The 22,899-nt window shown below is 45.6% G+C and overlaps 2 protein-coding genes across 3 annotated transcripts; one reads left to right on the top strand and one right to left on the bottom strand.

Moving 5' to 3' along the window:
- Window positions 1-4,529: 4,529 nt before the first annotated feature.
- On the bottom strand, window positions 4,530-13,660 carry OGFOD1 (2-oxoglutarate and iron dependent oxygenase domain containing 1). 2 transcript variants are annotated; one of them, XM_005152400.3, is made up of 13 exons: window positions 13,411-13,658; window positions 13,191-13,336; window positions 13,057-13,103; window positions 11,826-11,926; window positions 10,845-10,961; window positions 10,077-10,168; window positions 8,500-8,628; window positions 8,262-8,375; window positions 7,455-7,534; window positions 7,012-7,307; window positions 6,408-6,530; window positions 5,536-5,594; window positions 4,530-5,029 (listed from the first exon to the last, which is right to left on the bottom strand). In XM_005152400.3, the coding sequence occupies exons 1-13, from the start codon at window positions 13,565-13,567 to the stop codon at window positions 4,868-4,870; spliced, it is 1,623 nt and encodes a 540-aa protein (XP_005152457.1). In that variant the 5' UTR covers window positions 13,568-13,658; the 3' UTR covers window positions 4,530-4,867. The 2 variants fall into 2 exon arrangements, with proteins under 2 accessions (XP_005152457.1, XP_030907860.1); XM_031052000.2 differs by lacking the exons at window positions 4,530-5,029; window positions 5,536-5,594 and adding an exon at window positions 5,604-5,747 and having other exon boundaries at window positions 13,411-13,660.
- Window positions 13,661-13,673: 13 nt separating this feature from the next.
- On the top strand, window positions 13,674-21,384 carry NUDT21 (nudix hydrolase 21). Its single transcript, XM_005152252.3, has 7 exons — window positions 13,674-13,890; window positions 15,869-16,069; window positions 17,317-17,380; window positions 18,653-18,742; window positions 19,358-19,433; window positions 19,795-19,909; window positions 21,067-21,384. Exons 1-7 carry the CDS (start codon window positions 13,775-13,777, stop codon window positions 21,086-21,088), a joined length of 684 nt encoding a protein of 227 aa, XP_005152309.1. The 5' UTR covers window positions 13,674-13,774; the 3' UTR covers window positions 21,089-21,384.
- The last annotated feature ends 1,515 nt before the right edge of the window (window positions 21,385-22,899 follow it).

Below are 22,899 nucleotides of genomic sequence, written 5' to 3' on the forward strand. Positions count from 1 at the left end.
TCTGATTTAGCTGGGAGAGATGCATGTGGTTATGTTTATTTGCTGGAAAAACACCAAGCATTTCTGGTTTTGCTGTATGGTCTCTGCACACTGAGCACTTAAACACTCTGTGCTGGAGAGTCCTGTGTCATTACACCGAAGTGCTGTTTTCTGTGTAAATTTTAATACAGTGCACTAGAAGCACCAAAGAGTAACATCTCCTTGCTGGCTTTTAAGCAAAGTCTTTGAAAGCCATCTGGTTCCACACAGGTAAGGAGTGCTGCTTATGAAACAGACTACTTTCCATACACCTGGATTGCAGGAAGTTTTACTTCAGCTACTGTTTTTGTGCTACTGTTGGGGAAAAAAAGCCCTGCGTATATTGAGGTGGGCAAGGGTGCGTTTCAGAAGCAACAAAACCAAACTACACACCCAAGATTGGTGCATACTTCCATAGATCTGCCAGTACATAATGGAGAAGGTATTGAAAATTGTCTTGGCTCCTGGCCCAAATCTGTTTATTACTGGTGGGATCTCTTAGAATTGGATTACAACATTACAGTAAGGTGCTTAGATATAAAGATATTTTAGAACCTTTGCCAAAGTAACTTTCTTCTAGACGCTAAAAATATCTTGCACTGGGTGGAGGTTGGGCCCCAGTGCTCCTTGTTCCTGCACCATTCATCACATCTGTTGCTGTATGGATTGGTGTTTGTGATGTGGGCAGGGAGGAGGCAGTCCTCCTCTGTGAAATTCTGGGGTAGCTTCTTGGGGCTGTCAGGAATATGTGCATCCTGTATCTGGTCTCTTATTTGCCACTACCAAATTTAAATCAGCAGCCCGCTATTTGTTACAGAGCCACCTGTGTGCATGCAACTGGCTGGATGGGAAGTGCAAATCTTGCAGGGCGTTTTAATCCCTAAAGTGGGCACTTGCCACTGCTTCAATCCCTTCAGTATGGAGAGCTGGGCTGCCAAAAGCACAGATCTCTGTCACTTCAGATCTGCAGCAGAAATGCATTTGAATCCTTTTAAGAACCTGGTGGTTAGTCAAATCCAGCTCCTTGGTAAAAGTGTGGTGAGCCACCCAGGCTGTTCTAAGCAAGTGAGCTTAAAGAGTTGATTATGGAACAGTCTCCTGGCAAAAGTGCTGGGCTTTCTGCCACCTGCTGTACCTGTTCCCACTGTTTCAACCTCTTGTTCTTTATGTTCAAAATACTAATGCTTGCTTACTTACATTTACATAGTCCATTTGATGATAAGAGAGTGGCTGTGATCTGCAAGCAGCTCTCTCATCAGCCAAATTTTCAGAGCAATGCAGCAGGCACTTCAGTCCCAGCTCTGTTTTGCTCTTGGCAGTGAGGTCAGTCCTTCTGTCACAGTCCAAACTGGACTAAGTTTGGATAAGACTGGTTTCCCGCAGCTAAGTTTGACAACAAATATATTTTACTATAAAACCAACTTTCATCATTGGCAGATGTAAAATCCACATCCCATAAGCTGAAGTGCTGCCAGCTTTGCAGTTGTTGAAATAAAGCAACCCTTGGCTGGCGTGCAGGAGCCAACTAACATAAGGCCAAGGTTGGACAGGGCTTGAAGCGACCTGGTTTACTAGGTGTCCCTGTCTGCGGCAAGGGGTTGGAACTGGATGAGCTTTAAGGACCCTTCCAACCCAAGCCACTCTGGTTTTATGATGAGATGAACCTGCAGCACGGGATCAATGGCAAACAGTCCCCACTGGTAGTATTTACCCCACTAATGCCTAGTCATCCTGTTCTCAGGTGGAACTTGCCACAGCAGGTTAAGCTGCTCATCAAGTACAGAATAACCACTGAAACCACACTAATAGAGCTGCATGTTCCTGAAAATTCAGGGGCAGAGCTGGTTAGATGGCACAACACCTTGGTACATGTGCTGGGAATTGCATCTAGACCACTACCCAGCTCGGCCGGGGCACTTCATTGCCTGCCTGAAACTTCTGTCTGGGCTGGAGTCTTCCTCATATGGTCCCTTTACTGCTGGGGAAGTGCGCTGCAGGAGTACCTGGAGCGTGCTGGAGAGGGATCTGCAGAGCAGTGGTTTTTAGTGTTCTAATTCAAGTTCCAGTTTGGAGTTTATAAAACCAAAACAATTGGAACTGACACTTGAAAACAGGTTATCTAATTTTAGTCCTTATTTCTCCAAGACCTGTGGACTGCTGCTCATCTTAATTGCTACTATATACCTGATGTCACTGGATCACTGAATACCTGATGTGAGAACTTCTTTGCTGCACGTTTATGAATGTGGAAACCATTCCTTTAGTCTAGGCTACAGCTACACTCTCTTATCTCCCTCCATACTGAAGTGTTCTGGTCTTCGCCTTGGTAAACTGACCATGACCAAATCCCTAAATACTTGTTGGGAAGTACTTGAACAACTTGGCACTTCAGTAACTCAAAGCTGCTGGTACCCTGCATCAAATGCTAGGTTTTGGAGGTGCAGTCAGCTGGTGAGAAATGTGCATCCTCAAATGATCAATGTCTGCATGAGGCCATCTTGCCTGGTATTATGTTTCTGTTCTCTGATGCTTATGTTTCATAACTGTTCACTTGCTGGTCTCCATCCTATTTTTCTGTGTTGTCCTGCTTACTCATTTTGTGGGTATGGATATATTTCCTATACATATTCCTTTCCGTAATAATCAGACAACTCTGCAAGCAGCTACATGTAATTGTAAATGCAGATTTGTATCCAGCAAGAGCAGCTGTAGAGAGGGCGCCCAGTATTGGTATGGTCTAAATGAAGGCCTGTCTTTCCCCGGCAGCAAGCATCATTGGGAATTCTAGTGAGTGGAATCTTTCCCCTCTGTCTACAGCACTAGCTATGTGTGGGGCTGGCTTTGGCTTTTGGACCTGACAGGAAGGGTGAGAGAGTAGAGATGTAGTGATTCTTTCAAAAGCTTTGACTGCTAACTGCAAATTTGGCTTCTTAAATGACTTCATCTCAGTCACCGGAGGCAGAAGGGTGGTTCCTTGTGTGATCAGATAGATCCAGGCTTGCTCAAGTAGAGGCTGGTATGCCCTCTAGTGTGGTTTTTATTATTAAAAAGCAGGAAACTTCAGAAGGCCCAGCTTCTTCCCAGTCTCCTAGGAGGCTGTTCCAAGACCTACCAAGCACACTCAGATTCACAATACAGCATGTTAAGTAACTTAATTTCATTAATTTACTCCTGACTTTTCCTGGTCAGCTATGCTGTGAATAGCTGCGGTATCTGTTACCTTTGTCTAGAACTACCAAAAAAAATCTGCCTTTTTTTTTCTCTTTGAATCCTTCATTACTTGCCCATTTCCACTGCAGCAGCTCACACTAAGAACTATTATCCCCAAGAAGAGCTGCTGCCCTGATAGGCAGCAGAGTGCTTCAGAAGCTAGTATTTAATAGCAAAAGATTGTTCTTTTATCTTCATGAAGAGGCATGCCCAAAGTATGTCCTGCTCTGTGGAAGGTGCAGGGTGCCCAGGGACAACAGTCTCCTGCCTTTACTACTCCTCTGTTGCCAGATGTGGTCTTATACATTATACAACCGGAGTGGTCTTCAACAGGCCTGGGACAGGAGAAGCAGCAAACTCTAATCTACAGCTACCCTCTCCCAACCCACGAGAGGCAGAAGTGAAATGTGCTTGCTGCAAACTTGTAGCCTGCACTGCCTGGCTTGGGTGAGCTGAAATTACACCTGTGGCTCTTCACTGCCAAAGAAAGTTAACAGGCAAGCCCATGCAGGCTGAGCCAAGCCCCCAGCAGCATGTTCCACAGTCTGCTGCCTCCTGCAATGACTAGCCCGGTTCTACAACAGCACCTCTGATGGGATAGGCACTTGCACAGTGAGTCTTGATATGGTGCTGTGGCCAGTGAATGTGGCATAGAACACTGAAAGCATGTGCAGGAGTGCATCACTGCATCAAGGCCACTGCCTTTCTTGTGCTGTTTAACCACAGGACTTGGGCATCTGCTACCTGGAAAGATCTCGGCTGATTCCCAGACAGAAAAGCCACATTAGAGACCAGCAAACCCTGGGAGAGAACAAAGACAATGCAAGGCTGTGAAGTTGGTGACCCTCGTACTGCCCATGAATGACAAGGCAGGAAGAGGTGAGTGACCACCTTCCTGCTACAAGCCCACAGTCCCTTCTGAGGCTGGAGACAGAACCCTTTACACATGAAGCACAGCACCATCCAGATACACAAGCAGAGTAAGCAGGAGCAGCTCTCACCTTTTGTCTATTTTAGCTTGTAAATTCTTTGGATAAAGGGCTGCATCTAGGTCTGTCTGCACAGCATTTAGCATAGTAAAGTCCTGCTCCTTGTTACAGTGCCAGGTCCTTCGCAGTATCAGCAGCTTCACAGCCTTTCTTCCTAACTTCACAGAGCTGTGCAGCTGGAAAAACCTATCTCCCATGGCAGCTCCTTTGTTTCTGCCTCTACAAACTGAATACAGCTAAACCCCAGAAAACATCTTGGGCCTTTTGTAACAAAACCTGCCCAACCAGTGTTTGAAGCATTTAACTGACCCATTTCCTTTCTTTCTTCTTTTAATAAAATCAGTCATCAGCCTGGGGCAATGTACAGTTGTAATTTTCAGGTTAGATGCACACTAAACTGTTTCCATGAGAGAACAGCTAGTAAGCTGACAGCTGTGTCAAACCGATCCCCTCCACGCAGCATTAAAAGCAGATGGTTCCATTTGTAAACTGAAGTCACCTGAACCCTATGTGGTAGGGTACAGCTTGTGTACAGCCTGATGAACCTGGCATCAGCAAAGTCTGTCTGGGCTTAGAGAGATCCCAGCTGAAGGCCTGGACAGAAACCTGCCCCCTCCCCACTCTGTGTTCTCTGGTCACACTCTGCACCATTACTCGTAATAGACAAAGGAAAAATCCCAAAATCCTGTTCTGTTTGGGTGCTTGTTCAGACGTGCCAAACTACGGTGATTGATGTACTTCACAAACTTCATAGTTTCTTTGTCTCTATAAACCAAAGCCAGGCAGTTGTCCTCTGGATTCACTGTCAACAGCTAGGAGACATGAAAGCAAGGGAGGAAATGAGTTTCATAGGAGGAAATGAGCTTCACAACAATGGCTTTGATATCGTTCCGAGGAAGAAACATACAAAACCATTTCAAAAGCTGATCAGAGCAACAGTCTGATGTTAGTAAATGCACCATGTCACTATTCTCATCTGAATACCCCTCAATCTGAAGCATACAGTAACTAAGTATGACTCTCAGCACTGCCACTAGTGCCGATACTGAATGTGACCCTAGGGAACAGCACTTCCTGGAAAAGCACCATCTCTGCTACAGCCTTGTGTCCGTCACAGCCTTCCCAAATGCCACCAGGCCCTAGGCTTCAGCTTTATGGTGAGTACCAGCCTCTTGAGGCTGAAGCCAGAGGCAATTCAGGCAGAAAGGCTGCAGCACGATACTGAACTGAACAGACCCTCAGGGTTATGTCAGTGCTATGACAAAGTGTAATTATGTCTCTCTACCCTAAACAGTTTCACCTAATTTGAGGTCCTTACCTCTTCATCTTCACCTTTAGCAATGTATGAAGTAAAGCCACCGTATTCTGGATCCCAATCTTGAAACAGAAAAGACAAACTGTTGGGCAGTTGAACAGTGTCCAGGCTCCATGTCACCTTCCTGAAGATGCTGGTTTTTCGCCCCACTCCCCACCGTTACTGGGTACAGTATGCTTCCCGATTTACCACTTGCCAGTCTGTTTTTTTTTCTTCTGTTCAGAAACAACTTGAATTAAATGTACTGGATTTGTCTTTTACCACCCGTGGGCCATTTAAGATTGCTTGGCTCTCTGTTCCTCACCTGTGGAACACTTTTGCCTTAGCAGATATGCAAAGCATTTCAGTATCATTATCAGCATGTGCCAGGTGGTTTCAGTTGGTGCAGTCTGGACTCAGCTGGTCCAAAATACTCATGTTTAGATTTTTGTTTTTACCACTATCTAACTAGCAGTCAACCTGAAATGCCTAGACATGACTAGAGTGGCTTTTGAAAATCATGGGTTTTGCGAATTGGAAGTGCAGTGAGAATTTTGATTAGAAAAGAGCAAAATGGAACATATCTAGTGGGTATTCAACCCACCCGACCCTTCACCATGCCCAGAGCCACTGCTCAGTCAGAGGAAAGGCCAGGGAGATGCAGCCGTTCCCTCTGCCCAAGCGCCATCTCCTGGCTCCAGCAGGAAGGGTCAAAGCTGATACCATGGCTGTAATGCCAAATTTTTGTGTAAGAATTACTGAAACCACAGTTTATGCACAAGTGAGGACTAGGATAAGGTCTACAGAACCCTTCTATGTCAGAAAAAGCAGGGAATTCAGAAGTCCTCCTTTATGTAAAGCTTGGCCTCTTCATGCAAACTCTTTTGTCCTCTTACCCTCACAGCCACAGAAAAAGAGCAAGTCAAGTGCAAACTCTGTTGCTTGAGTGTCATGGACTAGAGTATAATGTCCGTGGGTCCAGCGTCTCAGCTCCCCTGCACATACAGGGATACCAGAGCCTAAGAGAGGGAACAAACAAGACAGGCTGGAATGTTTCCTGAAAGGTTAAATCCTTGTTCTGGGTGTAAGTTTTCTAATTCTAAAATTATCTTTACTTCTGATCTGTTCACTTTTTTCCTTTCAAACAAGAATCTATGTACAGCAGGAGTATGTAGATGTAAAAACCACATGACTATTGGCAAAAGATTATTGGGCAGTTAATTAACACGTGTGCCCCATGCCTTGACTCCTAAATAAGTCTCACCTCAAAGATCTAGGTCTGTTCCAAATGGTATCTTCAAGTAATCATTAATTTAGTCCGACTTTTTTGTGATGGTCACTGATTTTAGAACCCCCATCTGACAAAATGGTGCCTTGTGTCTTGGCTTGCAGTGCAAGGCAAAATGCTAGTTCCACAAAAATCATTGAGAATTCTGCTACAGACACCCTCAACATCAGGATGCTGCTCAAGTCCCTTCACATTGCTGCCATGCCACTTACCATTCTGTGTCTTGCTGTCTTGTGCTTTGTGGACATGATCAGGCTGGTCTGGTTGATGGGGTTTGCTGTCAGCATAGTGTTCAGCCTCTTCCTGCTCAGGTTTGGGACTGCTGTACCCAGTGGTGTCTGTGGCTTTTCCTTCCCCAGCATCTTCATCCTCATCAGAGGGAGCCAGAAAGTGCAGCTTTAGGCCAGTGAAGTTGGACAGCAGTAAAAACAAGGCCTCAGAGCGTAAGAACTGCAGGAATTTATCCAGGATTTCAGGGAGGCTGTCTTCCTCTGCTGTCTCATAGAGTCTGAAAGACAACAGAAGTATCAGCAGATGTATAGCCCTGTTGGAGAACCAGCAAGGACCATGTCCATGAGGGCAGCATCAACCAGTGCAGCCTCATGGCAGTTCCTGCTTGGCATGGTCAATAGGTGCAGGGTGCTGTGATCCCCACCTTTTATTGGCAGGCCCCTGACTACTCCACTGGATATCTTTGTTCTCCAAAGCTTCACACAGTAGTTGGTATTTCTCTTTCTAGGAGAGAAAGGTAGCACAGAAACTTTAACATTAGCTCCCATGTCTCCCTTGCTGTGCTGTAGGCCGCCACTGTCTGCTATCAGATAAGACACTCTTAATTTCTTCTCTAACTGGTTTGAGGCTAAGTAATGCTGAATTGAGGCACATAGCCTGGGTGGGCATCATCTCTTTTTGATGCCAATGATCAAGAGATCTCAAATGCTACTTGACTGTCTGCTGGGTGAGAACACAATTTCACTGAGATACAGAGGCACAGTAAACGAGAGGTCAATCAGCCTTGTGAAGCAAAGCCTTTCAAGTAAGACAAAAACATGGGTCACTTGTTTCACACACAGGTCAAGTTGCCTAAGTGCTAAGCTTCAGGACAAGGACAGACGCTCTGGTCACACAAGGCTAGAAAGCAGGAATGATGACTTGTCCTTCCATCCTTCTGCTTTGCTTCTTGCAGGAAACAAGAATGTTGAAGCAAAGTATCTGATGTTGGATGAGTCCCCATGCAGCACTATACGGGGAGTGAGAGAGGATCCATGACAGGATCACAGCATGGTGGAGTTTGGAAGACATTGCTGGAGGTCATCCGGTCATTCCCCTTGAGGGTGTGGAACTAGGTGTTTTAGTTGATGGCCATATGAGCAAGCCCTTTTCCAGCCTGCATGACCCATGGCACCTACCAACCCTCTGACCTGTTCTGGCAGCCCCCATCAGATTGAACCAGTGGGCTTACCTTGAGAAAATCTTTCAGGAGAATTTCTGATCGCTCCTCAAATTCCTCCTGGATTTGAGCTTGGGAGTCCATGTCCAAATAAACTAGGCTGATCCACTCATACAAGATTTCATGCTGGAAGGGAAATTGATCTGAATGCTGAATTTGCAAAAGTGAAAAGTATTGTCCAATTCCCCCGTAACAGGTATTCCACAGACATGATAAAGAGAAATGCAGCAAAGATAGGCTTGTTACTCACATTGTAGGGTATGTGTGGACTCCTGGGCAGGGGAGCTTCAATGCAGCCTGCAGGTCTGACTATTGATGGGCCATGAAACCAGCCACTCACTGACAAGCGGCACTTCTCCTCTGACAGAACTTCGGACACCTGCAACAACGCTGAGCAGCATGTTATTGCTTAGATCACAGCACATTTAAGGACCAGCTGTAACAGGCTGGTCATCATAGGAGATGGACTCCAGAGAGCCTACTGCATACACAGAAGTGTCAGACAAAGGACAGACCAAGCTGGATTATTCTTGGCTTACAGAGAAAAGGCTACATTAAATTTTGATGCTCAAGTCTACTGTAGGTTTTCAGATTCCCAGTCCAAGCTTTTCCTCCAAGTTTCCAGCAGAATCCATTTCCTTTTTGTGTCATTAAAAGTAATTGCATTTTATTTTTCTATCGTTGATTCTGTTGAAGAAACAGTTGTCATAGGCTACAAAAACCAGCTGTCACAGATTAATCTGAAAACTCAAAAAACACTGATGGATTGCAGCAGGCTATACTGGTCTACTTGTCTTTTCCTTTTTTAGAAAGTGCTGTCATACATGCCCTCAGGAAGGGTACTTGCCTGATACTTTTGTCTGTTTGTACTTGTATGTATCAGACTACCAGCAACCCCTCCACCCTGGCCTGTGAAAACACTTAATTTTCATGTAGTTATGGCCACTGTTGAATCCTGATTTCATCAAACTGGGCTAAAGTAAACAATATCGCATACTAGGGTGCTATACCATAACAGCAATGTGAAGAGAGCACCATGCCCTCATGACTGGTTGCAAGCCACAAACTATTCTAAATTTTTGCGTAGCACATCAAGACTTTGCATTGGGTTTTGTTGGTTTGTTTTTTAGAACAGCCTGATGAAATAGGAGGAACAGTCTGTTCTGAAAGGTTTTGGTTCTTACTGATTGTTACAGAGCTATAGTGGCCTTTTTCTTGCATCACTTAGAGGTGTTCTGGATTACTTGGAATGGCTACTGAATCCTAAATCACTTGGGAAATGGAAACCAGAAAAATTCCTGTCTTTAGAAGCTCATAGACCTGCTCCATGCAACAAACACCCACAGCTTTATTTGCTATCTCTGGGAAAAATGTACACAATAGAAGCAGAAGACCTATTAGGAAGTACTGACTAAATGCTCTTTCCCTGATGTCTGAGGATTTAAGGCTGGTGTGTGTTGTGAAGGACTCCTATCACTATGAACTTTACACAGTCCTCCAAGGATAATTTGCAGGCTCTACACTTCACTGACTAAAGGGCTGAGGAAATGATTTAGTGGTTCAGCAAATAACTCTGGATAGTTAGGCCCACATCTAGGAGGCTTTGATTCACAGCACTCTCAAATAAGTTGGTTTAAAGTTGGCTTTGTCAGTTCTTGTCCTCCTTAAAGTCCCTCCTAAGAAGCCCCGCGTTTAACACAGAGCACTTTCCATGAGTATCCACTCTACTCCACACTTCTCCCTTTCCCTCTCCTTCCCCATCAGGACTGTCATAAGAAACAGTGAATAACCACAACGAGAATCAGAAAATGAACGACAGCTCCTTGCCTGGTGGAAAGAGACTGGAGACACTTCAAAGAAAACCAGGGTGTTCCATGAAGGTACCAATGACTTGACAATTTGCTGGGGTTGAAAGTGTTCTGAGGAGGAAGAAAACACATTCTAGTTAAGATATGAACAGAGACTCACTAGAAACTGCTGTTTCTGACTTCATGACATTGTGACTGGTGAGACACCTGGATTTAAGGGATGGAGCTGAGAGCAAGGACTTGATGAAGAATCAGTGGACTTCTGGTGCTGGAAAGGGAAGTTATCACCATCAGTTTAGAATTTCAAGCATAGTTACTGACACTGCTTTCATCCTGCCTCTGCTCTTGCAAATGGAAAAAAGGACATTTCTTTGTCTGCTGTGGTAATAGGTTTAAACTTAAACAGGGAAAGTTCAGGTTAGATATAAGTAAGGAGTTCTTTACTGTGAGGGTGGTGAGGCACTGGAATAGGTTGACCAGAGAAGTAGTAAATGCTTCACTCCTGGCAGTGTTCAAGGCCAGGTTGGACAGAGCCTTGGGTCTAGTGTGAGGCCTCCCTGCCTTTGGCAGGGGGTTGTAACTGGATGATCCTAAGGTCCTTTCCAACCCTAACCATTCTATGATTCTATGATACAGCCCATCTCTAAGGTGCAAATTTTTCCTACCCATCAGCTTCGCTGGACAAAGGAGAAACTCTCTGCCTTCTTACTCTCTGAAGAGAGTTGCTGCAAGGGGTGCATAAGCTTCATCTTTTCCAGCCATCCACAGCAGAGCTCAGGGCTCTTACCATTTGTGCTGTACAGGTCCAGCGTTCCCCCGTCGCTTTTCTCCCAGGGTGGGACGAGGTACAGGATGAAAGCAATTCTCCGACCTTCCAACTCATCGTCATGGCACAGCAAGACATCTGCAATTACACACGTTTTGCTGCTGTAGCATCTTTCTAGTACACACATGATTCATTCTAATGACTGCTTCCCAGCTTTGTCCCGCAAGGATACAACAAGAAAAAACATGCCTGTTCCAAGAACTGTATTTTCACTCATCAGCATCACCAGCCCAAGATTTGCAAGATTAACTTCTGTGGGACTGCTCTGCAACTGGCAGATTAGTCCACCCTGAAGGCAGAAGCAGTTATAACTCATCCCCTGCCCTTCCCTGTCTGTCCCTTGGCACAGTGGACAGAGATTCCTCACTTAAACAGTGATCCAAGCTCTGACTCCTGAACACAGAACTGCCTTTGAGGAGGTTTGTTGCTGGACTAGAGGGAGGGGGGAACTCTGGGAACAAAAAAACTGGGCCAACAATTGGTTGTGCAGAAGACTTCAAAAGCAGAGCTGACAGCAGTAACAATTTTCCCCTTTCTCCAGGGATTTTTCATGACTAAAAGTATAGGCACACTTGTAACCTGGACTCACAAGGGTGCTGTTTTAGCATCTGACTTTACAAACTCAGCTATGGTGTTTGAAAGCTGAGCACATCACCCTTTTGCATGGCAGCAGGCCTGCAAGCATGGGCTGAGCTGCTCTGCTGAGGTGGGAACTTGCACTAGCACTGGGCCCAGTTAAAGCCATCAGCAGTGGAACTATGCCAGCAGTTTTTCCATGATTTGTACTTCCATTTTCTGAGACTTTGATTTGCTGCTGATAGGACCCTCTGAAACTAGAAAGAGTTTGGGATGGGTCATGAAATTAGTATTCTATAGACATTTCTTTTCCTATGCCACCACCCCCCCTCCCAGCTTTAGGGAAAGAAATGGTTATAGACTGACCAGTATATTCATATTTAGCACAGGAGATATCAATAGTTGGCTCCAGCTCTATCTGTGTCACGGCAGAAAGCCACGGTCGGAATTCTTCACATAGAGCATGCCTAGACAACAAGCACAAGGTGTCTGTCGCTTAAACCATGAGAGTGTTACAAACCATATCAGCATACTCTAAACTAATTTACCATGTCCATTCTACCTATTTAAGCAGTTAAAGGTGCCGTTGCTCCCAGTGACAGTGTGTTCCTGTCAAACTACACAGGAGCTGGTTAGGAAAACAGCCCTGTGTTCACAGCATTGCTGTTGACTGGAAAGGGAACCAGCAAACATTCTGATAGCAACAGGTACATGAGAACTGAATCAGCTACACAACACAGTTAACTGACTTGAGTGCCAGGATTCAGGTCTTAAGGGACAGTTCCTGGCCCACCTGTGGCCTCAAAATTCCCAAGGAAGCCAGCACCTGGGCTGGGGCAATCCCAAGCACAACTACAGGCTGGGCAGAAGCTGGGTGGAACAGCCCTGAGGAGAAGGACTTTCTCATTTGATTAATGAGAAGCTACCCAAGACCTGCTTGCAGCCCAGAATCCCCCTGCATGCTGGGCTGTACCCCCCCAGAGTGAGCAGCAGGTCAACAGAGGGGATTCTGCCCCTCTGCTCCTCTCTGGGGAGACCCCCCTTGCAGTCCTGCATCCAGCTCTAGGGCAACAATGCAAAAGGGACATGGAGCTGTTGGAGTGAGTCCATAGGAGGCCACGAAGACGCTGCGAGGGCTGGAGCAGCACTGCTCTGGAGCCAGGCTGAGAGAGTTGGGCTGGTTCAGCCTGGAGAAGAGAAAGCTGCAGTAAGACCTTAGAGCAGCTTCCTGTGCCTAAAGCAGCTGCAAGAAACCTGGAGAGAGGCTCTGGACAAGGGCCTGTAGGGACAGGACAAAGGGGAATGGCTTTAACCTGACAGAGGGGAGATTGAGATGAGCTCTTAGGCAGAAGCTCTTCCCTGTGAGGGTGCTGAGGCCCTGGCACAGGTTGCCCAGAGAAGCTGTAGCTGCCCCATCCCTGGCAGTGTTCAAGGCCAGGCTGGACGGGGTTTGGAGCAACCTGGTCTGGTGGAAGGTGTCCCTGCCTGTGGCCAGGGTTGGAACTGGACGAACTTTGAGGTCCCTTCCAACCCAAATCATTCTGTGATTCCATGACTCCCCACCCGGAGCCAGCAGGGCCCAGAACCAACGCTTTACCTCAGCGCGGCGACGTGCGGCTCCAAGCTTCCCCTCAGCTCCTCGGACTGCAGCGGCCCATGGAAGAAAAGAAGGGACAGGGGTTAGTGCTGCACGGCTAGGCCAGGCCCGGCTCGGCCCGGCCCGGGGCCCACCTGCCGCAGCGAGAGAAGGTCGTTCCGCCGCCCGCGGAAGCCGAGGCCTAGCAGCTCGTCCCGCAGCGCTTCCGCGAAGGCCGCACGCGCCAGGAAACCGGGAATGACGCCGTGCCGGAACGGGGTCGGCTCCACCGCCGCCACCTCTGCAGGAGAAACGCCGCCGGTAAGGGAACGAGGGGAGGAGGCCTGGAGCGAGGGGTGCCCAGCAGGGCCGTACCATGTCGGAGCTGCTCCCTACGGGCCCAGGCCTCCGCCGCCCGCTCCCGCAGTGCCGTGTCCCGGAGGATGTCGCTGAGCTCCGCTAGCGCCTCCCGCTTTCCCCGCTTTCTTCCCGCCGGTGCTGCTGTGGCGGCCCCGCGACGCTTGGCGCCCATAGCGCGGCCCTGACTCCGCGGCACGGCTCCCGGTGCCCCCCGCGCCTGCCACCGGCACAGCCACACCACGAGAGGGCAGGGTAGGGCAGCTCCGCCCCGCGGCCGCGGCGGAAGCGCGGCGGCTGTTCCGGTGTGGTAGCGAGTAAAGGAAGCGCGGCCTGGCTGGGGGGCGTCGTCGGTCGCTGCTGAACGCTGAGTGCTGCTGCCATGTCTGTGGTTCCGCCCAACCGCTCACAGACCGGCTGGCCCCGGGGGGTGAACCAGTTCGGGAACAAGTACATCCAGCAGACGAAGCCGCTCACGCTGGAGAGGACCATCAACCTGTGAGTGCCGCTTCGGCCTCCCCGTCCCGCTCCGCTACTGTGCGAGGGTCTCTCGGAGGGCCCTGGTTTCTCCGGGTGCTGAGGGGGACGCGATGCGGCGCGGCGCCTGTGGCCGATGCTGGAGCGGGCAGCGACTGGGGAGTGTGGAGCGATTAGTGACATTAACGGGCCTGGCCCGGGCAGTGTGGGCTCCGAGCACCGTAGCCCGCAGCGTTGCAGAGTGGGGAATTCGAGCACCAGCCGCCGCGTGGCTCGGCCCGATGGGATTTTGGGCTGTCCCCGTACGGACGGTGCCTGCCCAGAGGCTGCGGCTGGCGTTTGACGTAAATTCAGAGCTGTTCCTACCAAATAAAGCTGACCTAGAGACTGGCTCTTTGCTAAGAAACAACTACATGGTATGAGAAGCCACACACTTTATCTTCCTCTGTAAGTTCTGACAGAAATAGTTCACAAAAAACACATCTGGCCAGTTGCAGAATATGTAAATGTTAACTCTAGCAGTCCCCGTTCGATATTAGCTATTAATTGCGGACTTATGTGTTTATATATGTATAGTTTGTGCAGCAGGCTTTGTTCACAGTTGGAGTGAACATATTTTTGTCGTGTTTCTGACATCGATATTTAAACTTCTTGAAGTTTAGATGTGGAGGTCAGAGACTAGTATGTGTTTCTAGTGTTTCTGAAGAAAAAACTTGTTAAGAAGCTGTGTTACCACTGTCATTTTTTTTTAAGTGTAGGCTAAGGGTTTTACTATACAGGCTAATGTACCTAATTTGGTGTAGCATGGGTTAGTGTAGTAGATTTTGTATTAATAAAGCTGTTTGTGTAACTCTTTGGATATAAATGGAAAAAGGAATGTAGATGGTTCTAAGCTATAAGTGAAAGTGGGAGAGCTTGCTAATGAATGAATCTGTGGTTAGGAAACTAGTATGTGTGAGAGGGCTCTAACAGCTGCATCTGGCTTGTGATTTTGCCTCTAAAACTTAAGGGAAATTTGGAGGGGGGAAGTATATGCTATTTGAGTTTAACATGATTAAATGTTGGAGAAAGAATATTACAATGTATATTTCAAGGAAAACATTCCCTGTGGAACTGGTCACTTACTCTGTTAATTCAGTTGCTGTATGCCACAAGTTGATAAAACCATGGTGATTACTTCTTACTGCTCTGCTCAGAATCCATTTTCTACTCCCTTTCTGATTTAGCTGGATGATCCTGTCTTCCTTCCAGGCCTTCTGCTGCCAGATCTGTGTTACTTGGATTTTTGTTATACAGTAACATTCTCCTTTTGCCCTCTGTTCTCTCTAGGACTGCCTGATCTTTTGCCTAACCTTACCTTTGTTTACTGGCTCTTTTCAGTCCCTCTTCCCTGGAGAAATATCTCAAGTTTCCATTGTACAGTCAGCTGAGAAGACCCAGCACCTAGCAAATGATCTGCTCAGACTCTTGATCTTATCCCTGGCCCTGCATGTAGGCATTCAGCGTTTGTCCTCTTTTGTGATCCAAATGTCCAATTTCCCCACTTCAAAACAAACCTGCTTCTAACAGTCCTCAGGCTCTTCATTACTTCTGCAGAAAAAGAGCCCTGCTGTCCTGTGCAGCTTGCTTCCTTCCCAGCAGAGCTTTTCTTTCCTGTCCCTTTCTCAGCTCCTGTCACAGCCTCAGCTGCCTTTGTAGTCTGGAGATCAAAGAGGGTGGCTGTTGACTGACAGTTGCGGCTGTTTTTCATGGGTTTCTTGCCTCCTTCTGAATCAGAACCATGCTGGCATGTTCATCAGCAGGATGTTGTGCACTTGTATGTATCGTGATGCAGATTTTCCCATGGTAGTATCCCCGTATATCACAAACAAGGACTTCTCACCCAACACTTGTTTGTTCCATCAAGCAGAGAAGGTTATGCCTCAAGGGAGATGCTGTGTCATAATGATTTAAATACGGATTTCTTATTACACAATTACTTTTGTTTTTCCCCTTGCAGGTATCCGTTGACAAATTACACATTTGGCACAAAGGAACCCCTCTATGAGAAGGACAGCTCTGTAGCGGCTCGGTTTCAGCGTATGAGGGAAGAGTTTGACAAGATTGGCATGAGGCGGACAGTGGAAGGGGTTCTGATTGTCCATGAGCACAGGCTGCCCCATGTGCTGTTACTGCAGCTGGGGACAACTTTTTTCAAGTTGTAAGTGTTTCTTGAACATAACTTTTAGTTTCAACTTCATGGACAACTAAATGTGTGGGCTAGAGGTTAAAGTGTGTCTGTCTGATTTATGTTTTAACTGTGATTCACTTATTGAAAAGACATCTGGAAAAAGTCTTTTTTTAACAATGAGGTTTTCATGTAAAGTGTATTTGTCTAATGAGTGGGGTGACTTCATTTGGAACCAACTGGAAATCTTAGTTATGGTTTGTCACTGTGGTAAAATCCTGTTTAAAACTTATGATCAGTATATAGTGTGCTGTACTAACATTGTGAAAGCTGTTATGCTTAAATGTGCTGTGGCTGCAAAAACGGTAATGTGAGGCTGAAGGAATAAACCCCAGTAAGCGCAGAATGATACCCATTTACAAACTACAGGGGGAGCTGGGGACAGCAAGAAAGGTTGGTGTCTAAATGTGAGAAAATGGCTTCAAATCATCTCAGTTATTGCTGTCAGAGTGAAATGTTAGTGTTTAGGTCGCATAGTCATAGTGGTGATGCCAGTTTTCTTTTTAAACTGGATGGGTTTGACTTGTCTCAAGTTTTCCTGTTTCTCTTGCTTTGATATTTTAACATTTGTGTTGTTTGTTCTCAATTTTGTGTGTGTGGTATCTCATTTTATATCTGGATTCTTGCCTGACATCTTGATTTGGGGATGTTTGTGGACAAAATAGGCTAGACTCTAAAAGTTTTGCAAAACTGTAATGGTGAAAATATGTTTTTAGGATTTTGGTTTTGTTTGGTTATTCTTGGTTTTTGTTGTTGTTTTTTTTTTTTTTTTTTCATTAACCTTGCATCAAATCCAGGGTGGCTCCCCATGGGAGTTTTATTTTCCATTTCCTGTGTGTGTCTGAGAGTGCTGTCTCTGAGATAAGAACAAATACAGTTGGTATTTACAACTCCTGCTTCAATTTCTGGTGCTTATATGTTACTGTTAAATCTTTGCCTTTAAGTGTCATAGTTGTCATATATATTGTTACTTTGTCTTGCTGAAGAAGTTAAAGCATTTTATATGATAGTTATTTTTTAGGGGCTATATAGTAGCCATTTGAGTCACGGTTTTGGTGAAAGCTGTCCTACAATTCAGCAAAATTAGATTTCAGATTCCTGACTTAAGGGCCTCACGTGAATTTGTAACTTCCTGCCTGGAAGCACATCCAGTGTTATCTGTAAAGTTGATAAATGTGGTAAAACATAACTGTAGCTTTCATCACTGTTTATTTTGACAGACCTGGTGGTGAACTCAATCCAGGAGAAGATGAAGTAGAAGGGCTCAAACGCTTAATGACAGAGGTCTGTTTCTTTAGTTATGTTGCCATTCCAGAATGTTGGATTGTCTTAAGAGTACAAACCATTAGAATAGTCTCCTTATCACTTCTGTTACTTTGCTGCTTTTGTGATGTTTGCAGGTAGTTAAGAAATAAAGCAATAAGCTTGCATTTATCTCCATACTGAGTGTGATGGAGTGGTTTTGTGGCTGACCCTCCACCTCCTGCTCGAGTCCTGTGTTTGCAGCTTTGCTTTTTGGCTGGCTTCAGGCAAGTGAGATGGGCAGTAACATATGTTGTGGGGCACAAATGATGAGGACTTGTTTTTGAGATAGCTTTCCCAATCACCAGTTAACTTCCTGTGCTCTCAGAGCAGCCTTAGTCTGCCATTCATGCATTTCTTTCTTCCCACTGGCCTGACATAACTCTCTTCAGCTCAATCATAGAATGGTTTGGGTTGGAAAAGACCTTAAGCTCATCCAGTTCCAACCCCCTGCCACAGGCAGGGACACCTTCCACTAGACCAGGCTGCTGCAAGCACCGTCCATCCTGGCCTTGAACACTGCCAGGGATGGGGCATTCACAGCTTCTCTGGGCAACCTGTGCCAGGGCCTCACCACCCTTATAGTGAATAATTTCTTCCTTATATCTAACCTGAAGTTCCCCTGTTTATGTTTAAACCTGTTAAACCTTGTGCTATCACTTCATCACCCCTTGTCCTATCCTTACAGTCCCTGATGAAGAGTCCCTCCCAGTATCCTTGTAGGCCTCCTTCAGATAGTGGAAGGCTGCTATGGGGTCTCCACACAGCTTTTTGTCTCCAGGCTGAACAGCCCCAACTTTCTCATCTTGTCTTCATACAGGATGTGCTCCAGCCCCTGACCATCCTTTTGGCCTCCTCTGGACTTGCTGCAACAGCTCCATGTCCTCCTTATGTTGAGGATATCAGAACTGTACACAGTGCTCCAAATGGGTTCTCATGAGGGCAGAGTAGAGGGGCAGGATCACCTCCTTCCTCCCAGCAGCTGGTCACACTCCTGGGGATACAGCCCAGGACACTGCTGGTGAATGAAATTTGTAATGCTCTCTGAATTGTCATTGTTAGATGAGGCTTTTGTTGAAAAAAGTCACTATACAAAAATAGTCTAAAATTATTCTAAAAGCTGTTCAGAGCAGTTCTGAACTACATCAGATCCTTATTTCAGAAAGTCTTCATGCTTCCAGTATGTTTTTTTTTTTTTTAAATCTGCTGACTTGGGGTAGTTAAGAGTTTTGACTGTAACTGGATTTTTGGTAGATACTGGGTCGTCAGGATGGTGTTCAGCAAGACTGGGTGATTGATGACTGCATTGGTAACTGGTGGAGACCGAACTTTGAACCTCCACAGGTAAGTATTCAGGTTGACTTTAATCATCTTCAGCCTAGTATTGATTGTGCTTCTGAAAGTCTTCAAACTACTAGTTGGGCATTTTGAGTACATGTTGCATGAGCAATTAGTTTTTTTGGGGATTTTTACATATATCATCTCCTTTCTGTGGCTGAAGAGAAACATTTTTTTTTTTCCTGGAAACTCCTATCTCCCTCCTCAAATCTCCTGATGGATGTGAAACCACTGGATACAATAGCTTCCAGTCCTGTGCTGAGCCAGACATGCCATTTAAATTCCTGTTGTAGCCACAATGCTGCATATGGAACAGACACCCTATGAATAAATTAGTCTCGCTGTACTATTTCTGGATGCTTTGCTCAATTTGCTGTTACACATTTGTCTTGCTGGTTGTTTTAACTACTTGTGAGTAGTGATGCATCTCTAGATCCTGTCAATAGTTGCCACAGCAACAACATTTCCTTTCAATTACTTATGAGAATGGTTTTTGTTATTTGATGGCATGAAAACAATGTATGATATGCTGAAAGCATGCACAGTGCTTGGTAATTTAGAAGGTAACAGTACTGCAAGTATTTTCAAAGCTCTGTACAAATAATTTTTGTTTTCTTCCAGTATCCCTATATCCCAGCTCATATTACAAAACCAAAAGAGCACAAAAAGCTTTTCTTGGTCCAGCTTCAGGAAAAGGGTAAGTGTTTGCAGGAAAAGATTGTGTTTTTAACAATATCTAAATGCTTGCACGTCACACATGGAAATGCAGTGTCAAGTTTGTGTTCATATCTTGCAGTTACTCATAGGTGGTGGCTAAAATATATTAATGCTGGTATCAGTTTTGAATGTGGGTGATCCTTGGAAAATGAGTTCCTAGTAAATTCTCATGCTTGCTGTAGGTACAGCTTATGAGCCCTGTATTTGATTAAAAAAGGAATAAACCTTCTGTAGTGGTATAGGTAGGGACTTTGTTTAGAGGTGGGGAGGGAAAGGGGTGGTCATCTCTTGGCTGAATGTGTGGTGGCTTTTCTCATCAATCAGTTTGTATTTGGTTTTAGCCTTGTTTGCAGTCCCCAAAAATTACAAGCTGGTAGCTGCACCATTGTTTGAGCTCTATGATAATGCACCAGGATATGGACCCATTATTTCCAGCCTTCCTCAACTTTTGAGCAGGTATATTATAATTTGTTTGCATTTTGGTTCTTGGAATGCATTTGCTGTGGGACATCACTGAAACCAACTTGAAAAAGGTTGCAGCTGTCCCAGATAGCTTAGAATGTACCTCAGATGAGGTGTAATGAACAATTTAGAGGCACTGATCACAACTTGCTCGCACCAGAACCCTATCTAGCAGGCTGTAGCAGAGGAAGATGTGAAAGATGGTGAGGTTGAAGCTGTGCACAGGGTAAGGAGCAGCTCTATGTAAATGTTAGGGACAGTATGAGAGTAAAAGCAAAGATGTGTGTCTGAAGCGCGTAAGTGTGTGTGTTATTACAGCTTGGTGATGGTTAAATGTGGTGGGATTTTCTAGATTCTGTGGCAGTAGAATCTTTGTACAAGTATCTGTTAGGTACAGCTGTATTTTTAACTTCCTTTTCCCCAAAGTACGTATAGAACACACTCTCTGGCTTTCTTACCAGAGCAAGGATTGTCCCTGTGGTCTCCAGAGCTCACTAGTCTTACCCGTTTCTGTTACTTCAGCAATGTTCAGGAGCTTCAGGTGTCCCACAGCCTGACAGCTGTTACTCAGGGAAGCAGTTCTGCTATCCACCTACTCAAACGAAGAAAAAGCTGTTACCAGAATGGAGTTTTTCTCTACATAGCCCCTATTTTGGCATTGGTGGCTATGGGGGCTATTCTCTAGCCACATACCAGTGTGATCCAAGGGATGGGCATCTGGAAGCTGAGAGAAATGCTTGCTTTCATGGTGGGAATGCTCATCATTGGGGAATGTAGCTGAGAAGAATTAACTCTGTTGTTGAATATGTCCGTGTGTCACCCCTTGGAGTATAGAAGGTTGGCCCTGGTGGCTGAAATGCAGCAAAACAGTTGCTGATGATGGGGGAATGTAACTGTTTAATGGTATTTGCTAATTTGGAGAGCTATGAAGCTCTCTTAAGAGACTGCAATGCTAATGTAGGATTGGCTGTTAAAAATGGTTCTTCCTGCTCTACCATAAAGCTGTCTTACTAAAAAGTACACCTTTGTTCTGTCAGATGGAGGGTTACCAAATGCAGAGAAGAAATGTTTGCTTATTCATTCAAAAATGTCACTTGGTGAGGAAATTTCACATCCTTTTAATTAAATTTTTTGCATCCTTTTAATTTTAGGTTCAACTTTATTTACAACTGAGGCCCTGTGAATCTGAGACAAGAAGCCGTCTCTGTGAGCACAGCTTTTAAATGTAGAGAAAAGAACACGTGTGATACTTTTTTTTCTTTTTTGTTTTTTTTTTGTTTGTTTGTTTGTTTTTGGGGTTTTTTTTTGGTCATTCTTTTCCTGAAGGCTACTAAACTTTCCCCAGTATGAATTGAGAAGCGACTCACAGCTTTTTAGGTAGTGGGATGACAATGTGTTATTTGTGTGTTCATCACTTTTAATTGTAATACCTTTTTCTTTTTCTACAACATTAAACAAAATGGTTCATATTTTGTTTGCCTTCAGTTTGTGGTGGTTTTTGTTTTTTTTTTTTGTTTTTTTTTTTTATCTTTAGTTGTCTCCTATGTACTTCTGGGTACATATTTTAAGCTTTACTTTACTTCACTTCAGGAGTGCAGAAGATCATGGAAACAAGTGGAGGACCTAAACCATTCAGGGACCTTTGGATAGGCTGATCCGCATCCCTGAGTAGGGAATTAGCCTGAGGGAGAAATTAAGCAGTAAAAGTAGGTACAATATAATTTAAGTTTTAACTTGGAGGACAGAATTGTTGTTTTGAGGGAGTATGAGTATTTAAAGACAGGTAAAGCCTTTGCTCAAAGCCTGCCAGAACTGATCTGGAAGCATTACAGCTTGTCCAGGGCTTGGAGGAGATGAAACATGTATCTTCTCCCACTGTGCCTCCTTAAGAAAATAACAGCCCAACAATCGGCCTGAGATCCAGTCAAAATACTGGGAGTGAAATTAATTTTGCCTATTTTTCTATAGCTACAAACAGAATTTGGGTGATGTTGAAATGTTTGGCTGATGCCATACAGAAGTGGCTCCACATTATGCTGAGCTGTCAGACCAGTGTGTTGTGTCATTCTGGAAGATACGACCTGATCTCTGCTATTTTCCTTCAATATTTTATTTTCTTGGAGGTTGCAGATACCAACCTTTATAGTTTTGCTTATTTTCCATGCTTGGCTAAACATCAATTCCAGTTGGATGTGTTGCTTCCAAGTGACTTCAGCCTTCCACAGTTTTGCTTAACTCTTTTGAAAACTTGATCCCAAGTTCTGCCTGGGATCAGAAGATGCACTGTTGCTTGTGTGCTCTCCTCTTTTGCAGAGGTATTGTTGGAAAGAATGTGCTGCCAAAAGAATTGAAACTTGCTGCAGGGCTCAGTTCTTTTGCCAGCTGTGCTGATAAGCTATGTACAGTACAAGTCCAAGAGCTTTGTGTTTTGGTCAAATTGAAGCTGTACAGTATAAGATTGACCTGGAAAAAAAAAGACAGGAAATGGTAGCAGTGGAACTGTTCAGTCTTGCAGAGGAGCGGCTAACCGAGATGTATGGCTAGCAGAATATAGTGTTTCTTACACTGCTGCCACAGGGGGAAGATAAAGCTATCGGGGGAGTGTAGACCAACAAGTATTGCACAGGGAAGTGAGGAAGGGAATGTGGAGGTTTGGAAGCTGGATACCATGAGACCAAAGAGCACTACTTTTGAGGCCTGGCGTTTAACAGCCCCATGCGCCATCTTCCCTTGCTGCACGGTTACTTCCACAGTACCCATGCGAGAGTGCTGCAGGTGCAGCCTTCACTCGTGTCTCTCCCGGACCTCTCCAGGTTTTATGGATACCGAGGGAGAGCTGTCCTCCTCCCGGCTCTACGCTCCCCGCTCCTGCTGCTCCGGCGGACGCCGCCCCAGAGGCCAGACGGGGCCGGACGGGTCCCGGGAAGCACCGCCCTGGCCATGACTCAGCGCGCCGGCAGCCGTTTGTGACGGGGGGGCCGGGG

Source organism: Melopsittacus undulatus, chromosome Z (genome assembly GCF_012275295.1).
Source record: "Melopsittacus undulatus isolate bMelUnd1 chromosome Z, bMelUnd1.mat.Z, whole genome shotgun sequence".
Classification (NCBI taxonomy): Eukaryota; Metazoa; Chordata; class Aves; order Psittaciformes; family Psittaculidae; genus Melopsittacus; species Melopsittacus undulatus.